General features: G+C 39.0%; 2 protein-coding genes and 1 long non-coding RNA gene across 13 annotated transcripts in view; 1 reads left to right on the forward strand and 2 right to left on the reverse strand.

Annotated features, from left to right (window-relative positions):
* Positions 1 to 5,923, reverse strand: part of dnm1b (dynamin 1b) — a 35,274-nt gene extending 29,351 nt beyond the window's left edge. For all 4 annotated transcript variants that reach the window (XM_027145567.2, XM_027145563.2, XM_027145569.2 and 1 more), the window contains exons 1-2: positions 5,582 to 5,923; positions 241 to 314 (exon numbers count right to left, since the gene is read on the reverse strand). In XM_027145567.2, coding sequence (XP_027001368.2) covers positions 241 to 314; positions 5,582 to 5,742 — 235 coding nt within the window. In that variant the 5' untranslated portion in view covers positions 5,743 to 5,923. The remainder of the gene's footprint in view (positions 1 to 240; positions 315 to 5,581) is intronic.
* Positions 5,924 to 7,222: 1,299 nt separating this feature from the next.
* LOC113642283 lies at positions 7,223 to 17,419 on the reverse strand. Its single transcript, XR_007143855.1, has 3 exons — positions 17,283 to 17,419; positions 8,486 to 8,580; positions 7,223 to 7,869 (listed from the first exon to the last, which is right to left on the reverse strand). It is a non-coding gene; the product is annotated as an uncharacterized LOC113642283 (long non-coding RNA).
* ciz1b (cdkn1a interacting zinc finger protein 1b) lies at positions 7,750 to 20,286 on the forward strand. Of its 8 annotated transcripts, none has more exons than XM_047818347.1 (18): positions 7,750 to 7,886; positions 8,233 to 8,354; positions 8,450 to 8,613; positions 8,779 to 8,896; positions 8,997 to 9,057; positions 9,160 to 9,242; positions 10,279 to 10,331; positions 10,516 to 10,692; positions 11,637 to 11,821; positions 13,509 to 13,590; positions 13,668 to 13,781; positions 16,266 to 16,391; positions 16,471 to 16,525; positions 16,614 to 16,735; positions 17,258 to 17,368; positions 18,847 to 18,969; positions 19,050 to 19,143; positions 19,859 to 20,284. In XM_047818347.1, exons 1-17 carry the CDS (start codon positions 7,765 to 7,767, stop codon positions 19,140 to 19,142), a joined length of 1,911 nt encoding a protein of 636 aa, XP_047674303.1. In that variant the 5' UTR covers positions 7,750 to 7,764; the 3' UTR covers position 19,143; positions 19,859 to 20,284. The 8 variants fall into 8 exon arrangements, with proteins under 8 accessions (XP_047674303.1, XP_047674305.1, XP_047674306.1 ...); XM_047818349.1 differs by having other exon boundaries at positions 8,236 to 8,354; positions 8,501 to 8,613; positions 10,264 to 10,331; positions 19,859 to 20,278; XM_047818350.1 differs by having other exon boundaries at positions 11,637 to 11,761; positions 19,859 to 20,271.
* The last annotated feature ends 162 nt before the right edge of the window (positions 20,287 to 20,448 follow it).

Below are 20,448 nucleotides of genomic sequence, written 5' to 3' on the forward strand. Positions count from 1 at the left end.
GATTTTCAAGCATGAATGGCCTGTTTAAAGTCATGCCACAGTATCTCAATTAGATTTAAGTCCACACTTTGACTAGGCCACTCGAAAATCGTAATTTATTTTTTAGTTATTCAAAGATGGACTTGCTGGTGTGTTTCACTTCATTGTTTTTTGTGTTCTCTTTTTTTTTATTGAATCCTAAGGGGTTATTCTAAGGGGCCACAAAAGAAACACCCAGTTTGCATGTTGATCTGTTGTTACCTGTTGGACAGTTGATCAGCTGCAACACTAGGGGTCGGCGAGTCACAATGCCAGAGCCTCTAGGCAGAAAGTCCCTTTCAACAGAAAAAAACCAACAACAAATCAGTCACTCATTTAAAAGGCAGAAATCATCTGATGCATTGGGATTCAGAGTAGAAAAATAAGGGAATAAAAACAACCTGTTTACTAACCTTGTTAGTAAACCTTACTAGTATACCTTAGTATCACATATTTTTTTCTTTTAAATAAATGATATGCATGCACAGGTGGACAACATCATATGATGTTTTATTGTCCCACATCATCATTCAAAAAATGTGAATTTATAGTTTGGAAACAGAAGAATAATACTTTAAGATTTTTCACATTTTCACAAGTGTTACTGTGGATGGTAGATGGTGATGTGTGAGTTTGTACCTGTTAATGGGCAGCTAAAGAGGACCCCTGACTAATCCAATGAATGTGTTGGTGTTGTGTGTAGGTGGTGTGATACAGACAGCAGGCAGAGAAAACCTAAAGCCTGTGCTGTACTTTTGTTATAAATCCTGAGCAAGGAGTAAACAAACTGCAGCAAAACTTGATACATTCTGAAGGCAGTTCTGAGGCAGCAGCCCCACGGCGATGACAGCTAGCTTAAATTTTCACATGCTGACACACTTACTTACTCACAGACATTCACACATACAGTCTCACAGAACAGCCTCGGACATTTTCATCAGTTTTTTCATCAGATTTGCTATATTTTTTGTCTTCCATTCACTAGAATTATTACTCCTTATTATCATACACTATATCACTATATCACTAGTACAATAGACCAGGGATACCTATTTACAATATGTGTGTGTGTGTGTATATATATATATATATATATATATATATATATATATATATATATATATATATATATATATATATATATATATATATATAATTTGGATGTACTGCAAGTACTGTAACATACTAATTCCTTATTATTAATTCAGCTATTTTTCTGTACTTCTATAGAATTTACTTTGATTTGGTTTATTTTGGTTTATTGGTTTATTTCAATTATATGCAATTTAAGATGCAGAGTAAAATTCCTTGAATGCAAAAGGCACAAATCGTGCTACATATACTGTACACAAACATTTTTAAAAAATAGTTGGATGGCTAGTGATGTAGGTTTCACTTTCCTTATGTGAGAGAGTAGGGATTAGTGGGTGTTTAGAACTTACTTCTTTAACTGTTGTTGTTTAAAAGTTGGTTAATGTTTTAAACAAAAAAGTGTTTTCATAAGTAAATGTTTACTACTGCTTCTTTCACCCTGTTTAACTTCACTCACTGATGGCATTGCAGCTATGTGTGAATCTGTGCGCATGCGCAGTGACAGAATGTGCCTGCGCTGCTCCGAGGTCGCGCGTTACCGGCGCACAAAGCTGCCTGTGTTGGTGCAGGGTAGAGAGCACGAGCAGCTGATTGCACACTTGAAACGGATGTTTTTGAATGGAGGCCTCTCCTCATCGTATAATGCTCAGTCTGTTGGGAAAACACAGACCTTCCTTGCAGTCCCTGAGCAAAAGCTTGAACAACCGGCCTGTTATTCGGCTATAACAATTATCTTGTGCTATGTGCTAGATTAATATATTTATTCTATTTATTTGCATTTGAATTGTGTTGCTGTCACTTGAAATATATGTACATGTATTTTGACATTCAGCTTATATTTTGAATTTCAGTAAAAAGTGTAGATAAGACACAATATTTATTGCACAGGCTGCACTTACGGAGCTATTAGCGACCTACAGAATGTTCACCCCGACGGACTTTTTATCATCGCCGGAGATTTCAACCATGCAAATCTTAAGTCAGTGCTCCCTAAATTCCATCAGCATGTGGACTTTGCTACGAGAGGTGAAAACACGCTGGATCTTGTTTACACAAACATTCCCGGCGCGTACCGTGCGGAGCCCCGCCCCCACCTCGGCTACTCAGACCACATCACTGTTATGCTAATTCCTGCATACAGACCACTCGTCAGACGCTCAAAACCGGTTCTGAAGCAGGTGAGAACCTGGCCAGCAGGAGCCACTTCTGCTCTTCAGGACTGCTTTGAGTGCACTGACTGGAATATCTTCAGGGAGGCTGCAACCAACGGCGACTCCGTCAACTTGGAGGAGTACACGTCAGCGGTGACCAGTTACATCGGCAAGTGCATTGATGACGTGACCGTCTCCAAGACCATCACTACACACCCCAACCAGAAGCCGTGGATGACTGCTAATGTGCGTGCTCTGCTGAGGTCTAGGGACCTAGCCTTCAGAACAGGGGACAGGGTGGCCCTAAGAACAGCAAGGGCCAAACTGTCCCGAGCCATCAGAGAGGCAAAGCGTGCACATGCCCAGGCAATCCACAGCCACTTCCAGGACAGCGGAGACACCCAGCGCATGTGGCAGGGCATACAGGCGATCACAAACTACAAGACAGCTTCACCTGCTTGTGATAGCGACGCCTCCCTCCCAGACGCGTTGAACGAGTTCTACGCTCGGTTCGAGGTACAGAACAACGTTACGCCAAGGAAGACCATCCCTCGTCCCGACGACCAGGTACTCTGTCTATCCACGGCCGACGTGAGGAGATCTCTATGCAGAGTTAACCCACGGAAGGCTGCTGGACCAGACAACATTCCTGGCACTGTGCTCAGAGAATGTGCGGAACAGCTAGCGGATGTCTTTACGGACATCTTCAACATTTCCCTGAGCAGCGCCGTTGTTCCTACGTGCCTCAAAACTACCACCATCGTTCCTGTCCCAAAGAAGTCTACAGTGTCTTGCCTCAATGACTATCGTCCCGTTGCACTCACACCCATAGTTATGAAGTGCTTCGAGAAGCTCGTCATGAGGCACATCAAGACCCAGCTACCACCCTCACTTGACCCCCTACAGTTCGCGTATCGTCCAAACCGCTCCACAGACGATGCCATTACCACAGCCCTCCACTTAGCCCTCACCCATCTGGACAATAAGGACACTTATGTACGAATGCTGTTCATAGACTTTAGTTCAGCATTCAATACAATCATCCCTCAGCACCTGATTGGGAAGCTGAGCCTGCTGGGACTAAACACCTCCCTCTGCAACTGGATCCTGGACTTCCTGACTGGGAGACCTCAGTCAGTCCGGATCGGGAACAGCATCTCCAGCACCACCACACTGAACACTGGAGCTCCTCAAGGCTGCGTGCTCAGTCCACTGCTGTTCACTCTGCTGACTCACGACTGTGCAGCAATGCACAGATCGAATCATATTATTAAGTTCGCCGATGACACGACCGTGGTGGGTCTCATCAACAAGAACGACGAGTCAGCATACAGGGAGGAGGTGCAACAACTAACTGCCTGGTGTAGAGCCAACAACCTTTCTCTGAATGTGGACAAAACTAAAGAGATGGTTGTGGACTTCAGGAGAGCACAGAGCGACCACTCTCCGCTGAACATCGACGGATCATCTGTAGAGATCGTCAAGAGCACCAAATTTCTGGGTGTTCATCTAGCGGAGAACCTCACCTGGTCACTCAACACCAGCGCCGTCACCAAGAAAGCCCAGCAGCGTCTCTACTTCCTCCGAAGGCTGAGAAAGGCACATCTCCCTCCCCCAACCCTGACCATGTTCTACAGAGGGACCATTGAGAGCATCCTGAGCAGCTGCATCACTGTCTGGTTTGGGAACTGTACGATCTCGGATCGCAAAACCCTGCAGCGGATAGTGAGGACAGCGGAGAAGATCATTGGGGTCTCTCTTCCCTCTATCATGGACACTTACACCACACGCTGCGTCCGCAAAGGCAACAGCATTGTCGATGACCCCACACACCCCTCACACACACTCTTCACCCTCCTGCCGTCTGGAAAAAGGTACCGAAGCATTCGGGCCCTCACGACCAGACTGCGTAACAGTTTCTTCCCACAAGCCATCAGACTTCTCAATAACCGAACTGTACTATACTGAGCACAACATACACACACATCATCTGTATGGACTGCACAGACCCCCACAAAACACACACACTGTTTTGCACACTTTTCTGCTGTTTTTGCACATATTGGACAATATCTCAGTCATCTGCTATTTTTTGCACAACTCCATATATAATCCAAAGGACCTGCTGCTAAGTACCTGCTGCTGTTCATTCTTTTACTGCACAAAATATTGTTTGAACATTCAGTATTTACACCGGTCGGTCGGCGCTGTTTCTGTTACTGTCTTTTGTGTATTGCATTTTTTGTACTTTTTGTATTGTCTTGTAACTTAATGTCTGCACTGTTTTTTGTCCTGCACTGTCTTTTGTCCTGCACTGTCTTGCTTGTCTTGTCCTGCACTGTTTGCACCAGGTTGCACAGTTGCACTTTATGTGGCTAAAACTACTTACATGTCCTTAGCCCTGTCTTTGTTTTATGTAGCACCTTGATCCTGGAGAAACGTTGTCTCATTTCACTGTGTACTGCAACAGCTATATATGGTTGAAATGACAATAAAAAGCTTCTTGACTCTTGACTTCTTGACTTAAGGCATGAAGCACTTATAGTGTTCCTGCTAAACCCTTTGCAGAACTGTCCTTGGTCCTGAAAACACGAGACCCGAATATCTCGATATTTTGGGAAAGATTATGCCTACAGTGAACAGACGTGGGAGTGTTACGTGATTACATAATGGCAATCTCTTCCCTTTCCTTTCCATAATAACACTCATGGTACTTTATTATCGGTGCTTTATTATCGATATATCATTATTTATGTATCACTTAAGCTGCGATACATAAATAATGATATATCGATAATAAAGCACTAATGTAAAAAAGAAACAAAAATTATGTCTGAACTGTGATATAGTAAACAGGATCATCCAGCCTTTGAGCTCATCACGAACCCGCCTTTTTAACATTCACAGAGGCAGATAGCCTCTCCATGTTCAGTGAGAAAAAAACACTTCAGCATAATATTCTTCCAAACCATTCCAGACTGGTTCTAGTGGCGTAATGCATTATTTCGGTTATGTTTTTGTAGCGGTGTTTTGGTGGAGAAATACCGCACTGGCTGGAAAATGAAGAGGCTGTGTGACATGAGTGAGGGTTTTCAATTAATCTTATTTAATATGATTAACCTGTTGAATCGTGAGTTAAAACAAATGCTTTTATAAAAAGAATATGCTGAATTTACATATGGCATAAATTTGTGATCTCGTTCAGATAACTGTAAGAATGTGAATAATTAGCCCATCGCTTATGTCTGTCTTTCATTTTTTAATGTATGTCATTTTTATTAGTATATAAAGATGTTACTCGTTCCCTTTGCATTACTTACTTCCCCACAAAATTCTCCAGCACAGAGCTTTTTCCTGCGCTCTGACCGCCAACCACAGCGATCTGGGGAAGGTCCAGGTTGGCATTTTGTCCGATCGCAGAAAACGCATCCTGCATTCGGTTAACCAGCGGAATCAAATCCTCCATCCCCCGGTTTCCCATTCTGACTGCTGGCTTTGCTTCTGCTTTACAGCGAACGGGAGAAACGGGACCGAATCGAAAAACCGCCGCTTTTTACCGGTTCCCTTTCAATGCCTGCGTCCAGACCTCAAAATCTTTAAATGTCCAAATGTCCACAGTCTCGCTCTATCTCCCCCCCTCTCCCTCACACACACACACACACACACACACACACACACACACACACACACACACACACACACACACACACACACACACACACACACACCATGAGCTGATATGATGGTAAATCGGGGTTGCCAGATCGCTAAACAATCTACATACGCCATGAGCTGATAGGATGGTAAATCGGGGTTGCCAGATCGCTAAACAATCTACTATCACCAAACATTGGAAAAAACTGGAGTGAGGTGAGAAAATTGATCATTTACAATCGTTTAAAATGATCATTGACAGAAATTTGGCTAGTTTACTTACTGACATGTTTTGAGCAGTGAAAATAAATCAGTGGAGAGAATGCAGAGAAAACTGATCTCCTATTATTATTATTATTATTATTATTATTATTATTATTATTATAATTATTACTATTATTACTATTATTATTATTATTATTATTATTATTATTATTATTGTTGTTGTTGTTGTTGTTGTTATCAGATATGAATTAAATGATTTTATATATTTTATGATTACACTGTATTGAATGAATGTAATTAATATTTGAGTAAATTCATATACACTTCGGTATATGAACATCAGCATCATCAGATAATAGTCGCGAAAACTTGACTGTGTGTGTGTGTTTATTCCATAAACATTTTAAAATGTGTTTTAATAGCCTACAAACAGTATTGCTTCAGATCAACACAAACTGCAAATACGTACAAAAGTCCTGTTTGTATTAGTGTACAGACTCATTTCTACATTAAAACCGCCATCTAGTGGAGATCATGTAAAACAATTCTGTAAATGTGTACAGTGATCCCAATTATAGACCGACAGAACCCTTCTAATATGAAGTAGGTGTCTTAGAGCAAGTAAAACACTGAATGTGCAGGACAGCTACTCGAATAGTGTGTAGTATTTCATTGAGAAATCCATCCATCTATCCATTTTCTATACTGCTTATTCTACCCAGAGTCACAGAGAACCTAGAGGATATCTCAGTGGATTTGGGGCACAAGGCGGGGACACTCTGGATAGGGTACCAACCCATTGCAGGACACAATCACACAGATTCACATGCTTTGGACTGAGAAAGAAACCGGAGAACTCCCTAAAGAAAACCCCCAAAGCTCAAAGAGAACATGCAAACTGTGCATGCAGAATGGAGGTGGGACTTTAATTCCAACCCTAGGAGGTGCAAGGTAAACATGCTTTAAGAAAAGCTTGCAAGAATAGCAAATTTCTTATTATTCAGGCTTTGTATATCTGCTGAACATAAAATAAATATTTCTCTTTGCAAAGAGAATGTATTGCTTAGAAATAGGTGTAATAGTAGAATTAGAAGGAGCCTTTATTTTTCACATATAAAAGTGAACACAGTGAAAACATATCCCAGCTTCTTAGGAAGCAGAGAGGGTTATTGGCTATGATAAAGTCAACAGCGTCTCTTTGCAGTGAAGAACAGAAATTACACTGAAATAAACATAGAACCTTCAGCTCTTCCTCCGTGTCGCACGGGGGCGCACGTGCAGTTCAGTCTTTGCCCTAAATAAATGAAGAAAACGTTTGATTTGTTTACTTTTCTGGTCGAGTTTGAGTAAGCTATCACAACTTATAGCTGGTAATTAAATTATCATATTAAATTAAAATCATATATAAAATACATTTTGTGATTGGGTTCATTCTACAGTTAGTCCACAAAGCGATTTCGGATTAGATGACATTTGATGAGCTGTTAGCTGGTTTTAAGAGACGCGTTAGCATGCAGACTTCACCAGACCAGTCACTGAAATACGTGACGCTGTGAGGTAACGTCAGTCAAAAACTTTTTTATCCCTCTAGGTTTGTGCAGCCCGGGGAAGAATAGAGGGAAAGATGATCCGCACAAAGAACAAACAGCTGCAGCGTTTTCCAGCTGAGTCCCAAGCTGTGATCCCGTCTCTGTCCCCACCTTCTCATGTCCTGCACTCAGATCCTCTCCTGCACAAAGGAACACGGTATCAACAACTGCCTTTTCACTTCTTTACCTTACAGACACTCTGGAATTCATTCAGCAACAACAACTGCATAGAGTTAACTTTATCCTAGTCATAATTTAATTGCAGCTCAGAATTGTGGTATTCTCATTTTTACTCAAGTAATACTAAAGAAAAAATAAGTAATATTGCTTTCTTAGTGGTTTACAAGTAATATACAAATTTTGGAACTGGTGTTATCTACATGTATAATGTCGAAGATGATTCATCACTAGAGAGTTCACAGTGAGGTGGTTGATGTTTGATGATATTTTTATTTGTGCTTGAGGCTTTTTAAACTTTTAATACTGATTCACATAATTCCAAGCAGTGGACCTCCTGGAGATCATCCATTTTCCTCTGCACAGACTGTTAGACCTGCAAATTCACAGGGCCTCCTCGGTCCGTACCCCCTGCTGCAGCATGCAGTGACCATGCCACGACAACCTGGTATAAATGTTATCTTAAGTTTCTAGGGTGTTTAACGCATTTCTTCTGCTCATTGAGTAATTTCTTAACGTCTCTCATTCACTGGATTGTTGCAGAGATGTCACCATGTCATGGGAAACAGATTCACTCACCTTTTTTATCATCAGGAGGAGGCCGGTCTCTTCTCGGTGCCGCTCCGTTCCGTGTTCCCCTGAGGACCCCACGCATGGCTTTTTTACCTGAACATCTCCATGAGTCACAAGGAGCTTTTATAAATAAGGTGGCATCTTTTTTTTTTTTTTGTATGAATAAGGTGACATCTCTACATTGCTAGAGTTATTTTCAAAACCTGATGTTTGTAGATTGAATGGAAAATATAAATTTGTCATTTTGGTATTTTTGGGGTGATTAGTACCAGTTTAAAGGATTACATTTTCTGTTTCAGAAAGGCTGTCTGCACAATCTTCAGCGAAAGAGGCAAAACGAACAAAGAGAAAGATTCAAAGAGAAAAGTAATGGACAGATGAGCAAATACACAACAGAAGTAAAAACTTCAAAGGAGGGTGAGATTATTTGTCTGAACAAAAGTGCCAGCCAAAAGGGCTTTCAGACACGATTGTATATGATGGTATTGAAACGTGTTAATTTAGTCTTGTGTTGCAGGAAAGAAACTAAAATCATCCGTCGAAACTCAGGACTCATCCTCTGAACAGAAGGATCATGGGTACCTATTAATAAATAAAGAACACTAGATTGAGAATTTAAATATGGTTGGATGCTGTTAAGTTCTTCATTAAGCTTAACTTGCACATACTGAATTACACAGAGCTGCTGAGATGGTGGAAGAGTCTGAAGATATAGGTTCAGAGCAGAAATCAGCAGATTCATCAACGATGCAAGAGCAGGAAGGTTAGTTGGTATAATGTTAAATCCTGATTGGTGTATGGTAATGGGCATCTTTTACACAAGTGTCACACCTGATAATCTTTGCACATCATTTAAACCCCCTAACACCTCTATATTCATTCTGTTGTCCAGTCATTTTAGAAACTGCAGGTCTATTTTAACAATAATCTATAGAGTTTGAACAGAATGGTAAAAAAAAAAAAACCAGCTGTTCCTCCAGGATTTTTTGCTTTTAGGATTTAACACAAAATCAAGCAAACACTGCAATGTTCAGAGAAGCTCACAATTTTTCATAAATAACCACAAATTGTCAATAGATTTGGGCCAAGTAGCATCACGTTTCTTCACTGGTAGTAGTTTACAATTCAGTTCAATTTATTTGTTTAAAAATTGACATTGACAGAAAACAGCTTTACAGAATTAAATTAATTTACTATTTATCTCCCAACATCTATCCCTAAAAGAAGAATCCTTTGCAATTTCACCAGTTCAAGTTGTTTTCTGCCAAAAAAAAAAAAATCTGCACTGCAAAATCAAGCAATGTAACAACAGCAAAAGTGTGAAAGTTTAATGAGATATATGAATGAGAAGATTTACAAGCCTTGAACTAAAATAATCTAATTCAAAGCTAGAGTATTAGCACCATATCACTGCATGTATAGTCCTAGATATAATGATCACATTAATTACTGCAGATGTGATTGATTTAGCAATATGACTTAATATCAGTATAATAATATGATTCCATTATTATTATGTAGCTTCTAAAATAGCACACCTATTTATTTGGTTGGTTGATTATTAATTTTGTTTGTGATATAATTAATTACCTAATTATTTAGTATAATAATTCATTAGGTGTTCATAACTTTTCCATAAATATTTCACTTCTCAAAAAAGTAAGATATCAGATTCTGTGTCAGATTAGGGCTCTTCTTACATTCCATGTTTTTAGTTTTGCATTGCATTTAGTTTCTGATGATTTTAAATTTGTCTCTTTTTTTTTGTTCTGCCATAAACTGAGTGCATGCTTATGCAGAGGAGGAATGCCCTGAAGCTGACAAGGAAATGGAGCAGAGCAGGACAGCAGAGGTATAACCGTGATCAACCCTAATTATTCTTGTCTGCACCACCTTCATATTTTCATTAGCCTCCACAACATAGAATGTTGTTTTTTAATACCAGCAGTAAATATAGACCTCTCAAGTTCCTGGCATGTGATATCATTAGCATAGTTCTGCATGGCTGTGATTTTGAATGGTGTATTGGTTTACAGGTGCTGGGTGTAGGCACATCTCTTAAAGTGACCATTCAGCACAGCAGTGAGAGTCGAGCCTTCAGCACTAGGTCAGAGGAGGCAGCAGGCGCTGCAGGCCTGGCCTTGGAGAAAGACATGAGCATGACTGACAAATACTGCTGCTATATCTGCAATGTCACATCTCCTGACCAGCATGTAAGGTTATATCCTGTTAAAAATTTTAAAGCAGTTTTCCTAAACACCCTGCATGTATTAGCATTACATTTTAGTTGCCACTTACAGTGTCAATTGTGAATTATTTAACCATTTAGAAATTCCTATATTTCTGCATAAATATGGCCCAAAACATCATCAGATTTTCAAAGAAGTCTTAAAGGTAAACAACATGACCAAAATGAAAAAAATAAGCCAACAACATTATACTTCATTTATTTATTGAGAAAAATGTTTCAGCATTACATATCTGTGAATTGCAAAAGTATGTGAACATTTGTTTTCAGTATCTGTTGTGAGCCTTTATGCAGCAATTACTAAGTAAAGTTTCCAGTAACTTTTGATCAGTCCTGCACAACATCTTAGGAGAATTGTGTTCCATTCCACTGGGATTTTGGTCCTCATATGAACTGCTTGTTTCACGTCCTTCCACAATTTCACTTTGGATTAATGTCAGGACTTTGACTTTAATCATTATTTGGTAGACAGTTTTGGGTGCTTGTGATCAATGTCTAGGTGTATGACCCATTCTTTCTTGAGATTCAGTTTATGTACAGATATCTTTGACTGATCATTGACTGAAATCAGGTGGACTCTAATTTTAGCTTGAAAGTAAATACTAAATCCTAGATGTTCACATACTTTTGCCTCACACAGAGATATAATATCGGAACATTTTCCTGAATAACAAAATTACTAAGTATATTTGTATATACTAAGTAAAATTACTAAGTATATTTGTCTGATCTGTTTGATTGGGTTCACTTTGTCGGCTTTTGGACTTCTGTGAAAATCTGATGTTGTTTTGGGTCGTATTTATGCAGAAATATAGAAATTTCTAAAGGTTTCACAACCTTTGAAGTGACACTGTATGTATAACACAGCTATTTTGCATTCTGATACATTGTAATGCTGGTTTGTTGCAGGACTTTCAGACTCACATGATCAGCTTGGGTCACCAGCAAAAGATGAGGGAGATTCAGCATTTGAGCAACACCTGCCTGGCAACACTGCTACCCAAAATGCACCAATCACTGCAGGGCAAATACAGGCAAGGATTGGGCATAGATCTGTTCAGGTTTATCACTTCAGCAGGCCAGACTGCAATGGGGTCAGAGAATGTAACCACATTTCTACACTATAACCCTTAATTGTTTCTAACTATGGTTAGATACACACACTGGCCACTTTATTAGGTACACCTGTCCAACTGCTCGTTAACGCAAATTTCTAATCAGCCAATCACATGGCAGCAACTCAATATATTTAGGCATGTAGACATGGTCAAGACGATCTGCTGCAGTTCAAACCGATCGTCAGAATGGGGAAGAAAGGTGATTTAAGTGACTTTGAAAGTTTCATGGTTGGTGGTGCCATACGGGCTGGTCTGAGTATTTCAGAAACTGCTGATCTACTGGGATTTTCACGAACAACCATCTCTAGGGTTTACAGAGAATGGTCCGTAAAAGAGAAAATATCCAGCGGCAGTTCTGTGGGCGCAAATGCCTTGTTGATGCCAGAGGTCAGAGGAGAATGGCCAGACTTGTTCGACCTGATAGAAAGGCAACAGTAACTCAAATAACCAGCAGCAGAAGACCACATCGGGCGCCACTCCTGACAGCTAAGAACAGGAAACTGAGGCCACAATTCGCACAGGCTAACCAAAATTGGACAATAGTAGATTGGAAAAATGTTGCCTGGTCTGATGAGTCTCCATTTCTACTGCGACATTTGGATGGTAGGGTCAGAATTTGGCATCAGCAACATGAAAGCATGGATCCATCCTGCCTTGTATCAACCGTTCAGGCTGGTGTTGGTGGTGTAATGGTGTGGGGGATTTTTTCTTGGCACACTGTGGGCCCATTAGTACCAATTGAGCATCGTGTCAACGCTACAACCTGCAGTACCTGAGAATTGTTGCTGACCATGTCCATCCCTTTATGACCACAGTGTACCCATCTTCTGATGGCTACTTCCAGCAGGATAACGCGCCATGTCATAAAGTGCGAATCGTCTCAGACTGGTTTCCTGAACATGACAATGAGTTCACTGTACTCAAATGGCCTCCACAGTCACAGGATCTCAATCCAATAGAGCACCTTTGGGATGTGGTGGAATGGGAGATTCGCATCATGGACGTGCAGCCGACAAATCTGCAGCAACTGCGTGATGCTATCATGTCGATATGGACCAAAATCTCTGAGGAATGTTTCCAGTACCTTTTTGAATCTATGCCATGAAGGATTAAGGCAGTTCTGAACTGCCATACTAGAAAGGTGTACCTAATAAAGTGGCCGGTGAGTGTACGTATACAGATACATGGATCTTATAAATATCAGAGGAACGTGTTACCCTGAGAAAACCCTGAGAAATCCTTTTACAAACAGATTCATTAATTGCACATAACAACTATAATATGCCGTTAGCTGTAGAATATGGATTTTAGGATCAAGACCTGTTTTAAATGTCTGTTACATAAAAATCTATGTTGTAAGGTTTATTTTAAGATGTATATAGCAGTTTACCAGAATTATGGATGTGACAGGGTTTAGTAGAGTGTACTTAGAAGCAAGTAAGAATGAAATGTAAAATAAAATTAAATGTTGATGTGGCAAAGATGTGTTTTAATAATAGCTTTTAGATATAATTAATTAAGACCATTTTAGTTATTAATCTTATTTAATACTTAGACAAAGTTTAAATCTGTCTCTTAAAACTAATCTTTGCTCATTGTTGTGTGAGGTTTGCTGGTTGAATTTTGAAGCCTGCTACGGTTGTGTTTGTGTAATTTCTTACAGAAACCTTCAGCGCTGGTGTACAATCTGCCAGTGTCACTTTACTGGTGATCTTATCAAACACAGAAGAACAAAGAAGCACAAGGTATGAACAAATGGAAAGCACAGACAATGATTCCTTTTCCTATCACTCTGCTGCTGATGTTCTCATGTTTATAACAGATGGCGAAGGTCTCTTCCAGACCAGTCTGCACAGTGTGTGAGCGACACTTCAGAACTCCTCGCAAGTTTGTGGAGCACATGAAGTCCTCAGAGCACAAACAGCAGGTTGAAGAGGTGTGTATACTTAACTGAAAAACTTCAGAAAAAACATTCAATCTCAAAATAAATTAAATTGGGCCACATTCTGCAGCAAGACAACATTCCAAACAATAAGGTAAAATAAAATCTTTGAAAACATTTACAGTGCCTTGCGAAAGTATTCGGCCCCCTTGAACTTTGCGACCTTTTGCCACATTTCAGGCTTCAAACATAATGATATGAAACTAATTTTTTGTGAAGAATCAACAACAAGTGGGACACAATCTTGAAGTGGAACGAAATTTATTGGATATTTCAAACTTTTTTAACAAATCAAAAACTGAAAAATTGGGCATGCAAAATTATTCGGCCCCCTTAAGTTAATACTTTGTAGCGCCACCTTTTGCTGCAATTACAGCTGTAAGTCGCTTGGGGTATGTCTCCATCAGTTTTGCACATTGAGAGACTGAAATTTTTGCCCATTCCTCCTTTCAGAACAGCTCGAGCTCAGTGAGGTTGGATGGAGAGCGTTTGTGAACAGCAGTTTTCAGTTCTTTCCACAGATTCTCGATTGGGTTTAGGTCTGGACTTTGACTTGGCCATTCTAACACCTGGATATGTTTATTTTTGAACCATTCCATTGTAGATTTTGCTTCATGTTTTGGATCATTGTCTTGTTGGAAGACAAATCTCCGTCCCAGTCTCAGGTCTTTTGCAGACTCCATCAGGTTTTCTTCCAGAATGGTCCTGTATTTGCTCCATCCATCTTCCCATCAATTTTAACCATCTTCCCTGTCCCTGCTGAAGAAAAGCAGGCCCAAACCATGATGCTGCCACCACCATGTTTGACAGTGGGGATTGTGTGTTCAGGGTGATGAGCTGTGTTGCTTTTACGCCAAACATAACGTTTTGCATTGTTGCCAAAAAGTTCAATTTTGGTTTCATCTGACCAGAGCACCTTCTTCCACATGTTTGGTGTGTCTCCCAGGTGGCTTGTGGCAAACTTTAAACGACACTTTTTATGGATATCTTTAAGAAATGGCTTTCTTCTTTCCACTCTTCCATAAAGGCCAGATTTCTGCAGTATACAACTGATTGTTATCCTATGGACAGAGTCTCCCACCTCAGCTGTAGATCTCTGCAGTTCATCCAGAGTGATCATGGGCCTCTTGGCTGCATCTCTGATCAGTCTTCTCCTTGTATGAGCTGAAAGTTTAAAGGGACGGCCAGGTCTTGGTAGATTTGCAGTGGTCAGATACTCCTTCCATTTCAATTTTATCGCTTGCACAGTGCTCCTTGGGATGTTTAAAGCTTGGGAAATCTTTTTGTATCCAAATCCGGCTTTAAACTTCTCCACAACAGTATCTCGGACCTGCCTGGTGTGTTCCTTGTTCTTCATGATGCTCTCTGCACTTTAAACGGACCTCTGAGACTATCACAGTGCAGGTGCATTTATATGGAGACTTGATTACACACAGGTGGATTCTATTTATCATCATTAGTCATTTAGGTCAACATTGGATCATTCAGAGATCCTCACTGAACTTCTGGAGAGAGTTTGCTGCACTGAAAGTAAAGGGGCCGAATAATTTTGCACGCCCAATTTTTCAGTTTTTGATTTGTTAAAAAAGTTTGAAATATCCAATAAATTTCATTCCACTTCATGATTGTGTCCCACTTATTGTTGATTATTCACAAAAAATTACAGTTTCATATCATTATGTTTGAAGCCTGAAATGTGGCAAAAGGTCGCAAAGTTCAAGGGGGCCGAATACTTTCGCAAGGCACTGTACATGTTTTCCCCAGTTTTAACATGCACAATTTCTGTGACAAAGAATGTTCATCTAAGAAGTCTAGCAAACTTTTTTTGTGTTCAAACAAATAGCTGTGCTATAGCTGAATCAGAGTCTACCTGATCGCAAAGAAACAGTAGCTGAGGGATGGGACTAAAAATTACATGTAAATGGCTTATATTTTTTTTACTTACAAGAATAAAGCAACAGAAATAGGTGAACAACTGTTTTGCAGGTTGGAAATCACCTAGATCAACTAAATATGGAAAAAGAATAACATTAACATGTTTGTGTACAGTACTGAGCATTTGTTCTTTGACCCTGATACCTAGAACACAGACATGTCATTTGGCTCAGTTTGTTCCTCCAAAATTGCACCACATTTGATTCAATTTCTGCAATTAAGTTGATTACAGGGTTGATTTTCTCATTGCAATTGATTTCACTTAAATGAGGATCAAGACCTCATTCACATTTTGAACCAAATAATTTTGATCCACACAAGTGTAATTGCTATGTTCTCACTGCTCAGAAGACCATACCATGGAAAGGACGAATCATAATTCTATATATTGCTGCATAGTTAATGATACCCTTACATTTCTTTGTCTTCACTTGACTGAATTGGATTTGGAGTTAATTGCAGGTTGTTTCTCAGCTCTGTTTTAATGAGTGAAATGAGTAGATAACATATATAATAGTACTTCATTGCTCTGTTTTGCTCCAGCTAAAAGAAGACGGAGGACCCGAAGTCATGGGGGAACTTATAACGTTAGATGCCATAGGTTGCTTTGAAGATGAAGATGAGTATGAGGAAGACGGAGAGGAGGAGGAAGAAACTGTGTCTGAACAGGTCAGTGTCCTCTTTGACTTCATGATAAGTTAATTTAGTTGTTTTATAGTTGATGACCTTCTGCTTTTCTCTCTAACAGGTTAATGCAGCAGAGATCACTGATGATAAAGAGTATGATCCAGACACACAATATGGTGAGCCCGGAATCTAGAAGGACTCCTCGTGACTTGAGGATAAAGTCTTTATGATGGCTCTGATCAGTTTTTCTATCTTTTTTCACAGGCACCAGCTTTGTAATCCCTGTAGCAGGTTTCCTCTGTAAACTGTGCCATAAGTTTTACCACTTTGAATCCCGAGCTCGGGAGACACACTGCAAATCTCTTACACACTACCAGAACTTACAGGTGAAACAGATTTAACAGCACATTAACCATAAATAAATATTTTAGGGAAATAGATGACTGATCAGTACACTTCATTGTTTTCCTATACCTTTCTGAGCTGCAGATTACAAAGAGTTGTTAAGCACATTTGCTTAACAACTCTTTGTAATCTGCATTTGACTGAAATGACTGATCTTTCTTTGAGGTTAATCAGGTGATAATTCGGGTATAATAATTACTTTTGAATTTTGAAAATGATTAGTTTGAGCATAGTCACATGCCCCTTTAGAAAGGGTTGTTCAGTTCCCACTAAAATAGATCTATTACTTTTCCACTTGAACTGTGTTCCGTGCTACATAAAATTAAAGATAGAAATAGATCTGCCATGATTGATGTTGGTTTTTACAAAAGCCTTCACTTTTAACAAGGGTATGTAAACTTCTACCTCCATCTACTGTACCTTGTAATGGTTCTGATGTATAATTTTTTTTTCTTTCTGATATTTTAAAAGGTTACATTTTATATCAAATCTCATATTTACAGAAGTACAAGGTGATGCTTAACCTACCTCAGGAGGATGATGAGACCCCAGACAGCTTCTTGGTTAATATTGAGAATGTTGAGAACAGCAGTGGGTGCACTGCAGAGACAAAGGTAGAGAAAAACTAGATGGCTTTCTTTACACTCCCAGCTGCTGCCCACACAAAGAAGCAGCACTCAAAATCTCCCCACAAAAGTCCAATCTCAAACCCACTGCCAGAGTCCACAAAACCCTAGTGTTGATTTTAAGTGACTGCTGAAAATATCTCCGATTATGGTTCTTCCATACACAAAAAAGAATCCTCTTAGAAAGTTTAATGAACCTAATGAAGTCTCAGTGATATGCATATTAATGCTATAGTTCTGATTCTGAAGATCAGAAGCTGAAGTCTTTTACTCTTCTAATAACATTAGTGCTTCAGTTTTAGAGTCAACTTTCTAATTTTGTGTGTGTGTGAATTTTTTTTATTTATTTTTAGAGTTTTCACCATGTGGCCATATACAGTGCAATGCAATGGTAACTGAAAACAGTTGTTAAATCATTTTTATTTAATTATATATATATACACACACACACACACAGTATAGATAGATAGATATGTCTGCTAGTTTTTTTATTTTATGCATTTTTAATCTGCTAATGCTTTGAGCCTCATTATTTGTAGAAATTTGTTTTTATTTTTAAGCACAGTATAATCACATACATATTTTGTGAAACATATTATAAAGAGACTGGAACCACATTGTCTCTTCTGTCCAATTTTCTGTTGAATCCTTGTTATTAACATTCTTCTCATAGAATTATGAATTCAATTCAAGTTTTATTTGTATAGCGCTTTTTTACAATAGACATTGTCTCAAAGCAGCTTTACAGAACATAAACATAGAGCAGAAGGTAAACATAATTAATGATAAAGGAAATAACGAATAATAAAAGTAAGAGAATTTGACAGAATAAAAAGTTCTAGATTATTATTAGATATATATAGTTCACAATGTGTATGTATTTATCCTCCTATGAGCAAGTCTGAGGTGACTCAGGCAGCAGTGGCAAGGAAAAACTCCCTTAAATTGGTATATTATCCCTTAAATATGAATATTAGCTCCCTCTGTAAACTACTAGAGAGACTGATGTAGATAAGACTAGATTTAAATGAAACATCACTTCCAGTTAAGACAATTTATTAGGCAAAGGATTTTATTGTCCATATCTAAATATTCTAATAATTAAAAATAATTCCATGCATTTATTACTGACTGGGTATTAAAAACGGTTTCTGTATTTCCCCCCTTGGGCCCTACAATAGTTTTGCATCATTACAGATATGATTATATATTATAGAATAGCTATGATACGGGATTTTATGGGTGCCGTGATAGTTTTTGTGTACCTGTGTGTTATAATATATAGATGAACTTCATTTACATTGGTGATTCCAAGATACGTGCAAATGAACCTTTTTAACTTTCCTTCCAGTTAATTTTTAAACCAAATTATCGAATGCACAAAATGTGGTTAATTACCATTCATGTGGTAAAGGCACAAGGGCATTCATGACATTCTAACAACTTTTTTCCCCACTTTATAACAGTTTAATGTATGTCTGTCCTGCTCTTCAGAGGGATGGATGACGCTACTCTCTGGGACAATGATCAATCCTGAGCCTCATGTATGCGAAGGAGGGCAGACAGACAACACTGTCATTGTTCATACTGTATGTCTGTTTTACAAACATATGTGTTAACGTAATATCATTGTGACACAAATGATGTTCCAGTTGCTGAATCTCCCCAGAAATACCCAGTGTCCATCACCAGGAAGGCTTCCAGTATTAAGGGGTTTCACCGCGCAACTGGCAACCACGCGAGCGCTGAGGAAGTAAGATAGGGTGAGGCGTTTCCTCAGCAACGAGTTACTCACTCCGGGCAAATAATGTCTAAAGTTTACGTTAAAATGCGATAAAAAATAATCTTCTGTTTCATAAAGGACATATACACGCTAAACGTAACTGTTCACCTTTCGTCGTTTGGTGTTTATTTATACACTATTCTCCACGACGATAGATGGCGCTGCAATACCCAGGGTTGCCAGGTTGTAGCGTTTCATTCTACCGAAGCAGAAGTGTGCTAGCTCTCCTGACCAAATTTATACTTTGTTACACACACAACTATATACAGTACGAGATGTAGTGCAGTGCTTGTCAACTGTCAGTGTAAATATGCAATAAAAATAATAATAAAAATAGAAGTAGAATTTGCATAGAACATGTAGAAAATATTTTTTTAAATAGTGGTGAAAATAAAGATAAGTTAAAGTGCAAAAAATTACAAATAAAGTGGAGCTGATCTCACCAGTGCCATCAAATCAATCTTAACACCTTTTTCTTCCATTATTTGGTATTCTGAAGATCAGAATAATAAAACACAAATGACATCTCATCTCATTTTCTCATAGCTAACTGCAAGAGCTATAATGTGCGGAAAGTTCAAACCCAAAAATATGTACTAGTATAATAATTATTAATTTACATATTCTTTTAACACTAACAGCAGTGTGCAGTTTCAGAAATTACCAATAACACTAGACCTCTATTTTCCCTGCAGGGTTGTCTCAAGACTACATGGATGAGCCAGAGCTCTACTGAAAACATGTTTTGTGGGTAGATAAATCCAGAAATCCAGAAAACAAACAATGCATTCAAACATAAAAGCCTTGTACAATCTGTTAAGCATGGTGGTGGCAGTTTCATGATTTAAGGCTACTTTTTTGCCTGGGGTCCAGGATGGCTTGCCATTATTGATGAGCCCATGAATTCTGAAATGTGCCAACAAATGCTACAGAAAAATGTCAGTATGTCTGCCTGTAAACTGCAACCGAAAGAGGCTCATGCCGCAAGACAAGTCTAAGCACACAAGTTTCCAAAGAAATGGATAAAGCAGAAACACTATGGAATGGTGACAGATTTTTACCCAATAAAACTGTTGTGGATGACCATGAAGTTCATACAAGTTACAACCACAAACATCACGGAGTTAAAACAGTTTTGTAAGAGGAATGGCCTTAAATTCAACCAACATGTGGTGCAGGATTGAGAAAAGGTTACTAGAAATATTTCCTTGAAGTTAATGTTGCTCAAGTAGGTCACACCCATTTAAAGCATAGGATTGCATCCCTTTTCCAACATAGATATTTA

The sequence above is a fragment of the Tachysurus fulvidraco genome, chromosome 9 (genome assembly GCF_022655615.1).
Source record: "Tachysurus fulvidraco isolate hzauxx_2018 chromosome 9, HZAU_PFXX_2.0, whole genome shotgun sequence".
NCBI classification, from domain to species: Eukaryota; Metazoa; Chordata; class Actinopteri; order Siluriformes; family Bagridae; genus Tachysurus; species Tachysurus fulvidraco.

Bases quoted from the DNA above. Each gene is read 5' to 3' on its own strand.
- ciz1b (XM_047818347.1), top strand. From the start codon at position 7,765: ATGATCCGCACAAAGAACAAACAGCTGCAGCGTTTTCCAGCTGAGTCC. The intron at 7,887-8,232 runs GTATCAACAACT...CATAATTCCAAG, and splicing joins CTCCTGCACAAAGGAACACG to CAGTGGACCTCCTGGAGATC. The intron at 10,332-10,515 runs GTATAACCGTGA...ATTGGTTTACAG, and splicing joins AGCAGAGCAGGACAGCAGAG to GTGCTGGGTGTAGGCACATC.